The 9,737-nt window shown below is 52.6% G+C and overlaps 1 protein-coding gene across 5 annotated transcripts in view; it reads right to left on the reverse strand.

Annotated features, from left to right (window-relative positions):
* Positions 1-390: 390 nt before the first annotated feature.
* Positions 391-9,737, reverse strand: part of PHACTR4 (phosphatase and actin regulator 4) — an 82,991-nt gene continuing 73,644 nt past the window's right edge. For 4 of the 5 annotated variants that reach the window (XM_014959781.1, XM_014959780.1, XM_014959782.1 and 1 more), the window contains 9 exons: positions 7,940-8,254; positions 7,306-7,597; positions 6,207-6,430; positions 5,596-5,746; positions 4,766-4,821; positions 3,820-3,881; positions 2,748-2,885; positions 2,057-2,133; positions 391-1,125 (listed from right to left, as the gene is read on the reverse strand). In XM_014959781.1, the coding sequence (XP_014815267.1) occupies positions 1,110-1,125; positions 2,057-2,133; positions 2,748-2,885; positions 3,820-3,881; positions 4,766-4,821; positions 5,596-5,746; positions 6,207-6,430; positions 7,306-7,597; positions 7,940-8,254 (1,331 nt within the window). In that variant the 3' untranslated portion in view covers positions 391-1,109. The remainder of the gene's footprint in view (positions 1,126-2,056; positions 2,134-2,747; positions 2,886-3,819; positions 3,882-4,765; positions 4,822-5,595; positions 5,747-6,206; positions 6,431-7,305; positions 7,598-7,939; positions 8,255-9,737) is intronic. The other variant, XM_014959779.1, reaches the window with a different exon arrangement.

Genomic DNA, 9,737 nt, shown 5'->3' on the forward strand with positions numbered 1-9,737 from the left:
TTTTTAAAAAAAACCCCACATTTAGGAAGAACCGATATGACATCATCCTCAGAAGAGAAAGAGTATCTTTAAGGTCACTTTTTAAACCTCTTCTCCCCCCTCCCTTCCACCCACACAGTGAAATTATCAAGTTTCCAGTAGGTTTAAGCTGTAAAAATGAGAAAAGGCAAGTTTCACCCTGATTTGGGAAGAGTAAAAAACATCAGAGGGGAAGCCACAATAAAAAGACTTGACTACTCTCACAGCTTCCCCAAATTAAAAAGTTTTAAAAAGGCAACAGTCTTTTCCTGGTTCTGTAATTTGTTATACAAGCCTAGATACCTCGAGACACGATCTGTTAACACCACAGCGAGTGTGAGAGAATGGGGAGGGAATGTTTTATAACATTTAAGTTCTGGGTTTTTGGGGTTTGTTTTTTTTTTTTTTTCTTTTTTTTTTTTTTACAAAAAGATGCAGCATATGTTAATAATCTATACAATTCCCTTCCAGGACAACAAAACCGTTGGTCAGTAGTGATTCAGGACATTTAAGGACGTGACAGAGACGCAAGCGAAACCCCCCTCCCCTCCCCAAAAAATTAAAAAATTAACGAGCGGCGTGTCGGTTGTCTTCCAGGTCAGCGTCTGCGGGGGGTTCTCTGTACACAGCTAATATACACACGTGCTTCCGAGCACATCCACTCGCCGTTCCTCAGCTTTCCAACACTAGAGCTGCCTTTTTTTGTTGTTTTGTTGTTTTCACCCCCCTTACTTTTTCCTCTAGGTAAAGGAGGAGGAAAGGAAGGAGTCTTGTCCCCGAAAGGAGTCTATACAGCTGAGAACTGGACCGGTCCGGGCTGAGAAAGGGAGCGGAGACGTATCGCTGAGCAGCGCGAGGTATAGTGTTCAGTTCCAGCCTGATGGCACTCAAGACGTGTTTGTTCCAGTGAAATGCTACATTCAGACAGGATTATTCCCCCTTCCCTGGCCGAAAGCCCTTTTTTTTTTTTCTGGATATGTTTTTGAAGGCAAACCTTGGAAGAGCCGAGGTTCCACCCTCGCTGTATTGCCTAGGAGAGGGACGCAGAGAACTTCCAGGACTCTCAGGTCTCTTGCTCCCTTCTTGGAAGATTATGGTCGATGGTACCTAAAAGCCAAGTGAAAAAAAAGCAAGGGTCACCCTTGGGAATGCAGGTTAAATGGTTATCGAGGAGCTACAGATGGCCAAGAAGAGTAAACTGGACAAGGGAACAGAGTGTATCCTCAGCAAGCTCCCTGATGATAACAAACTGGGAGGACTGGCCGACACTCCAGAGGGCTGTGCCGCCATCCAGAGTGACCTGGACAGGCTGGAGAGCTGGGCAGAGAAGAACCTCATGAGGTTCAACAAGGGCAAGTGTAGGGTCCTGCACCTGGGGAGGAAGAACCCCAGGCACCACTATAGGTTAGGGATGGACCTGCTGGAAAGCACTACTGAGGAGAAGGATCTGGGGGTCCTGGTGGACAGTGAACTCTCCAGGAGCCAGCAATGGGCCCTTGTGGCCAAGAGGCCAACGGAATCCTGGGCTGTGCAGGGAAGAGTGTGGCCAGGAGGTGGAGGGAGGTCATTCTCCCCCTCTGCTCTGCACTGGGGAAGCCACAACTGGAATCCTGCATCCAGTGCTGGGCTCCCCAGTTCAAGAGAGACAGGGAACTGCTGGAGAGAGTCCAGCGTAGGGCAACAGAGATGGTGGAGGGATTGGAGCATCTCCCTGCTGAGGAAAGGCTGAGAGAGCTGGGGCTCTTGAGCCTGGAGAAGAGAAGGCTGAGGGGAGACCTTCTTCATGCTTCCAAGGATCTAAAGGGTGGGTTGAGGGAGGATGGAGCCAGACTCTTCTCAGTGGTTCCCAGTGACAGGACGAGGGGCAACGGGCACAAGCTGGACCATGGGAAGTTCCACTCCAATGTGAGGCAGAACTTGTTTGGGGTGAGGGTGGCAGAGCCCTGGCAGAGGCTGCCCAGGGAGGGTGTGGAGTCCCAAATCAGGAGATCTTCAAGCCTTGCCTGGCTGCTCCTGAGTGGAGCTCCTGAGTTCTCACCTCGTGAACTGCTTGCTGTCCTCATGGACTTCCATTTCACAGCTCTTAAACTCATTCAGCTCCTTCCGGATGGCAGCCTACGCAAAGAGGGAGAGATCTTTTTATATCTCCTGCTAAGACATAAACATATTAATTACCCTCTCGCCCACTTCAGGTGAGCTCAGACACGGCAAGAATGTGCTGCACCTCCAAGATGGAGGCACTGATCTCTACCACCTTTTGGTGGTGAAGAATTAAGAGCAGTTTTGATATGCAGGGGTGATGCCACGGCCCTTTGGGTGAAGGCTGAAGCTCAGAAGGCAGCAGCCACCCCGGCGTTCGCACTCAGCTGAGTTTAACCTGCCCCAACTCCTCCCCACTGAGGGCTGGGATGTCCCCACAAGGGGTCAGGGAAGACAAAACCAGTTTGCTGCCCTGCCAGCTTCTCGCCTGGACCTGCCTCAGCCTGTGAGGAACCACGCTCCTGACCAACGCCCTGCACGGGGCACCCTCTGGAATCACTTGGGAGCGGAGGCGGAGGCCAGGCTGGCGTGCAGACCGTGCCCACTTGGGCTCCCCATCACCCCAGAGGGGAAGATGAAGAGGTGAAGCCAAAGGAACAGAGCCAATCTCCTCATCTCGGGCCCTTTTGCATGGGACACCCCGATCTATGTCCCCTCCCCACACCTGGGGACAGGGCAGTCCCTGGTACCTTGTCAGCCGGTGTTAGCTTTGTCCATGGCTTATCCGCTCGCCGGTCGTAGTCCTGAGCGTCCGTTACTTCCACATATTCATTAAACCTCAGGATCTTCCTGGCCTGCAGCTCTGCCACCGTGGGCCTTTGGCTAAGCTGAACACCAGCAAGAACAAAGAAAGTTCGTTTGTGCCTCCTCCAAAAAGGCAGTGCAGGATTAACCATTCCGAGCAGAACTAAAACCAGTTCCCTCACTGGGCCTGAACCAGAGACACTACTGGGTCCTGCTGGCAGCCTTGCAAGGGAACAGGCAAACCCTCTTGCAGCCAGTGTAGATTGGTTTGGATCACAAGGCAGAAACAAGGTCACATCATCAAGGAGGAGGAATTTCACTGAATTTCACTGAATTTTTAGAGTTGGAAGGGACCATAGAGATCATCTAGTCCAACTCCCCTGCCAAAGCAGGACCACCCAGAGCTTGTTTGCAAGGGAACAGGCAAACCCTCTTGCAGCCAGTGTAGATTGGTTTGGATCACAAGGCAGAAACAAGGTCACATTGTCAAGGAGGAGGAAGACATGGAGGGGTTTGGGAACCCCTAAACCCCTAAATCAAGCAAGCCCCTTCTTTCCTTCAACAACAGCAACACTCACAGGCCCTCAGGAAGTGACTCGGAGGTAAGAGCTATAAAGCAGCTGTGGCTCTGCTCGGCCTCTCCCACGCTGCTGTCACTTTAGGAATGGATTTTGGGGAGCCTGGCGTGAAAACCGTGGCCACTGAAGCTCTGTGTTACAAGAGCCAGGCCAGCCCCAGCAACCTTTCAAGTGCCAGCTGCCAAATTTAGTCCTCATCTAGCTCGTTACGCTCGCTGCCAGCTCAGATCTATCACTGACAAACGTGGCTGCGGTGCCAACGGCTCACGGCCGGCGACAGCCCACGTTCCAAAAGTCACTGCAGTCAGAGGGCACCGGGGACACTTACACAATAGCCCCCGTGACTTCCCCCCCAGCGAGGTAGCCACGATGTGCTCATAGCCCCCACCAGCCCCCACGGCTCAGCAGATGGCCATCCCAGCACGGAGACCAGCAGTACCTTTCTGGTGAGCCGGCGTTTGATCTCTCGCTTCTCAGCTTGACGGTCAGCTTCATTTTTCGCTGCCAAGGAAAAAAGAAAGAATACATTTTTTTTATTTTTTTTTTCCCCTCTAAGGCTTTGAAAAACGCTTTCCAGGCTTGAGCACGGGAGAGTTATCGAGCTGTATCAGATTATCTACGTATCTGAAAGCTCATCATGGCACGTCTGCGCTAATTACAGACAGAGAGCACCATCCAGCTCGATGCCCTGACGCCCCAAGCAACCCCCCCCCCTTGCCTGGCAGTGCCAATGTGGGCCTTTGCACAGCACGAATGAGTCATTCCCTCCAGCCCCAGCTACGTTAAAGATTAATGGCCATATTGTCAAAATACATCCCGGCCACTCTGCAGATTGCTCCTCCCCGAAGCTTTTGTGCTAAAGAGTTTAAAGAGAATAGCAGGGCAGATAAATATTTCAAATGGAAACTTCCCGAAGTGACATTTCCCTTTCCTCAAGAATGTTTATTTAAAACTTTTGCAGAGCGAGCTATGGCCGAGAGAAACACCCTTGAGGGAGCAACCAACTGCTGCTTTTTGGACCGGGCGACACAATGCTGTAATGTCTGGGCCACAAATAAAGGTCCAGCCCAAACAAAAACCAATTTTAACAGTTCTTGCTTTTAATAACAGAGTTGTCACCAGTTCACATATTTTCCCCTGAGGTGTCAGGCAGGGGACAGGGAGTGTTTCTAGAACAGGGTGTTTTGAATTGTATTGCTTGGTTTTATCCAGAGCTGGTCTAAGATGGTAATGGGAAAAATTAGCAAAACTGCCTCGTTACAGTGATACAACCAAAGCAGAGTCCTCCATCACTACCTTTCAGGCAGATTCCAGGTACACCCAGTCTAAGATGTTCAAGGCAAACTTGTTTTATTACCTAGAACCACTCGAGAAGCACTACTCACGTTGAAGTATGTTCCTCTGCTCCAGTTCTTCCGCTGTCGGTCTCTGACTCAGTCGCCTGAAGAAAAGCTGTAATGTTTTATCTGTTCCTTCATCAGCGGGGGGTGAAGAATACACCCAGGCTGCTTGGTTTCAGCTCACTGGGCAGCCCCCTCAACACCCCTCACTCACTGGGGGAGACCACTTGCTGCCCCATTTTGCACCCTCCTCTGCCCAAACGGGGTTGGAAAGCACGATGACCTCTCAAAAGCTCAGAGGAACCTTCGCTGGGGTCACAATTAAATGGCAGAGCCTGGAGTATCAGCAGCCTCAGCTTAATAACCCCCCTCAGCCTGCAGCTCTCCACCTCTTTATACACCCATCCATATTCTACAGCAATAACATTTCCTGTAATCCTTGAGATTTTCCCCTCCCGGTCCATTTAACATCTGGAAACACCGGCCTGTCAGGGGATATTGCACAATTCCAAGGAGGAACTTCCAACTTTTATAACCGGCCTGGAGTATCAGCAGCCTCAGCTTAATAACCCCCCTCAGCCTGCAGCTCTCCACCTCTTTATACACCCATCCATATTCTACAGCAATAACATTTCCTGTAATCCTTGAGATTTTCCCCTCCCGGTCCATTTAACATCTGGAAACACCGGCCTGTCAGGGGATATTGCACAATTCCAAGGAGGAACTTCCAACTTTTATAACCAAGGGGGGAAAAAAACAACACTTAGCCCCCCTCCCTGTCCCAGCAGCACCCATCAACATTCCAGCACAGGCTGCTTAGACGAGGTGACAGCTTTGTCCAACCCCACCCTAACACCCTCCTCTGTTCCTCCTACCTGATCAGCGTCGTCCCAATCTGGTGCCGGATTTCGTTCCACTCCTCCTTGCTCTTCCGAGGGAAGACAACCTTCTCCTCCTGCGGGGTGGTCACGTTCCCCAGCTTGATAGCGAGCGTGTCCTTCCTCTTCACTTTGTTAGCCAGCGTGCCTGTGAGGAGGAAGAGCAACGGGATGAGACTGAAGGCTGCAGGGCCTGAGCGCAGCCATACCAGCCACGTGCCCCTGGTAGTTGTCCTCTCCCCCAGGGTTTTGCTTGCTCCCAAGCTCCTCACGACAGCAAGAGCCAGCACTTCTGCGTGATGCCCACATCTCACCTAATGCTGTCCCACCTGAAGGAGGGGAAGGGGGGGACAGGGACAGCATGAGCTATTGCAGGAGCCATCTGCAACTGGAGGGGGGTGCATCTCAGCAGGTTTGGCTGGAGAGCCTTTGAAAAAGTGAGGAGGAGGACATGTGGGACGTCACGAAACCAAGAACCAGCTGCTTTGAGGCACTGTGTGAACTAACTCTTTGATCCAGATCTCAATGCAGCCAGGTACAAGTTCAGCAGAGAGAAATAAAAAATAAAATAAAATAAAAAAAAGCCAGCTGCAACGTCAAAGCCTTACTGTTATGGCTTTCATCTTCTTCCTCATCCTCGTCATCTTTGTACAGGATGGGCCCCTCCGAGTCAGAGTCGCTCATCCCTTCGTCTCCTTCCTGCTCCTCTGGCAGGACCTGGGGTACCAGCTTTGGGATGACTGTGACAGATGGCACATCCCCAATGTACACACGAGGGCCCGAATTCTGCTCCTCTTCCTGGTCATCTTCTTCCTCTTCCTCATCGTCTGGACTAACGAGAAGGACACTATTACATCTCTTAACACACACCACAGTGTCACAGGGAATTCTCCCGAGATAACACCATATTAGCTCTCCCCAATTCAGAGAAGGCAGGTCCTGGGGAGCCCAGGAACCAGAGATGGGAGAGCAGCCCCACGATCCTGCACCATCCCCTCTCTCCAAAGCACACGGGGAGCTCTGGAGAGGAAATTCCAGAGGCAGGTTCTTTGCAGAACCCAACTGCCCTCTCCCCCCAATTACTCTGGGATTTTCAGGTTCTATCATAATACAAGACGGTCCTTTTCCCTTTTTTTTTTTTTTTGCAAAATGAAGGGCTAAGGCAGGACACAAATGGATGAAACCCAGCACCTTGTTTTGTCTTAGCGCAAATAAAGACAGGCCTGGATCCCTGGCATCAGCCTGTGCTTACAGAGTGGAACCCATTTCCTTTCGTGAGACCTCATCACTCTCTACAACTTCGTGAAAGGACACTGTAGAGAGGTTGGTGCTGGTCTCTTCTCACAGGTAATTAGTGACAGAACGAGAGGGAACGGCTTCAAGCTCCAACAGGGTGGGTTTAGATTGAACATTAGGAAGCAATAAATCCCAAAATCAGAGTTAATTTCACGAGGCCCCCTAAGAGGCTGAGAGACAGATTCAGCCATCAGGTGAAATGCAATAAAATCCCCAAATCAGGGTTAATTTCACGAGGCCCCCTAAGAGGCTGAGACACAGATTCAGCCATCAGGTGAAATGATTTCTGGGCTGTTGCAAAAACCAGTAAGGAAGCCAGCCCTGCCCACAGCCCTTTTCCATCACTGCCTGGTGGCCAGAAGCGCTGAGCACGACACCCACCACGTCAGATCACCCACGGGAGGTACTCACACTTTGAGCATCTCGATGGTGACAGGCAGGGACCTCGTCCTGCCCAGGGTGCCATTGTCTTCTCCAAAGCCATCGTTCTCGAAGAGCAGCGAGTGAGCCCTGTGCGACCCCTCGGCGGGGGGGGTGACGGGCAGGGGGCTCGTCAGAGCCTGCTGGATACGGATGTGCAAGGGGATTTGGGGCAGGCGAGGCAGCCCGTGAGGTTCCACAAACCCTTGCTCTCCCATCCTCTTCGACACCTCCAGGGACCTGAAGTCTTCAGGAGCGAGGGGAAGAGGAGGAGGAGGAGGAGTGGCCAGAAGCGCTGAGCACGACACCCACCACGTCAGATCACCCACGGGAGGTACTCACACTTTGAGCATCTCGATGGTGACAGGCAGGGACCTCGTCCTGCCCAGGGTGCCATTGTCTTCTCCAAAGCCATCGTTCTCGAAGAGCAGCGAGTGAGCCCTGTGCGACCCCTCGGCGGGGGGGGTGACGGGCAGGGGGCTCGTCAGAGCCTGCTGGATACGGATGTGCAAGGGGATTTGGGGCAGGCGAGGCAGCCCGTGAGGTTCCACAAACCCTTGCTCTCCCATCCTCTTCGACACCTCCAGGGACCTGAAGTCTTCAGGAGCGAGGGGAAGAGGAGGAGGAGGAGGAGTCTCTTTGGGTAGCTCCAGGGAGCGTGGAGGGTCCAGAAGAGGGGTGGAGGAAGGCAAGGGCATGCGTGGGGGCTCTGGGGGTATGTGGGTGGGCAGCGGTGGCGAAGGTGAGGGTGGTGGGTAGGCAGAGGTAATGTGCAGGGGTATCGGCGCCGGGCGGTTGGACGTCGCCGTCCTGTCGTTGGGGGGCTTGGAAGAGGCAGCTGCTTCCGACGTGTTGTTAGGCAGGAGGCCTCTCTTGGGTGGGAGAGGAGGGGAAGGCTTGGACAAGGCTGTACCACTGGTTATTGCTTGAGAAAGTTCAGCTGAAAGTAAAACACACAAGTGAAAGGCTCAGCGTGGGGAGTAGGACTCAAGAGGTGATTGTCACCCTGTACTGGGCACTGGTGAGGCCCCACCTCGAGTGCAGTTATTGGGAATTATTTGGGGATACAGGCTGGATGGATGGGCCAAGGCCAATGGGATGAGGTTCAACAAGGCCAAGTGCTGGGTCCTGCCCTTGGGTCACACCAACCCCCTGGGGCAGAGTGGCTGGAGCTGCCTGGCAGAAAAGGACCTGGGGGTGTTTGGTCAACTGTTGGCTGAACAGGAGCCAGCAGTGTGCCCAGGTGGCCAAGGAGGCCACCAGCATCCTGGCCTGGATCAGTGTGGCCAGCGGGACTGGGCAGTGATGGTCCCCCTGGGCACTGGTGAGGCCCCACCACGAGTGCAGTGCCCAGTTTTGGGCCCCTTCCCACAAAAAAGACCTTGAGGTGCTGGAGCAGGTCCAGAGAAGGACAACGGAGCTGGTGAGGGGTCTGGAGCCTAAGTCTTGTGAGGAGAGGCTGAGGGAGCTGGGGGTGTTCAGCCTGGAGAAGAGGAGGCTGAGGGGAGACCTTCTGGCTCTCTCCAACTCCCTGAAAGGAGGGTGTAGCCAGGGGGGGTCGGTCTCTTCTCCCAAGGAACAGGCGATGGGACAAGAGGAAACGGCCTCAAGTTGCACCAGGGGAGGTTCAGATTGGAGATTAGGAACAATTTTGACAAGGAAAGGGTTATGAAGCCTTGGAATGGGCTGCCCAGGGAAGTGGCTGAGGCACCATCCCTGGAGGGATTTAAAAGACAGGTTGACATTGCACTTAGAGACATGGTTTAGTGATGGGTTTTATCAGAGTTAGGCTGATGGTTGGACTCGATGATCTTCAAGGTCCCTTCCAACCTGGACAATTCTACGACTATGATTCTAAAAGCCACTATATTTAACAGGGCATTTTCCTGATATCCTTCAGCAGTGTGGAAAAAGCATGGCAAAGCACTCAGGGCTTCGGACCACGCAACCTCTGCTGCTTTTTTTGCTTGAACAGGGTGCCAGAAATAACCAGGTTGCACATCTCTCGTTTGTCCTTCCCTCAGCAAAGGTGAGGGCTGGGAGAGCAGCCAGAGAGGAGGAGGCTGGGAGAGATCCCTGCATCCCGCTGCTTCCGAGAGAGAGAGAGAGCAGCAGCTCCAGCCCTCCAGTGACAGCAGATGGAGCTCACCCCACCTCAGCCAAGGCAGGCAGGTATGTAGGGCACTTTATGGCTATATTTACCATTTGCAAAGGAATTTGAGACATCCAGGACACCTCAGGCTCCAGTTGTGTTAACAACTCCCTTGCACATTAAAAAAAAAAAAAAGCTTTTCATAGAATCATAGAATCATTGAGGTTGGAAGAGACCCTTGGGATCATCGAGTCCAACCATCTCCCCTACTCTACAAAGTCCTCCCCTACACCATGTCCCTCAGCACTGCATCTAAACGGCCCTTAAACAC

Source organism: Calidris pugnax, unplaced genomic scaffold (assembly GCF_001431845.1).
Source record: "Calidris pugnax isolate Ruff unplaced genomic scaffold, ASM143184v1 scaffold402, whole genome shotgun sequence".
Lineage (NCBI taxonomy): Eukaryota > Metazoa > Chordata > Aves > Charadriiformes > Scolopacidae > Calidris > Calidris pugnax.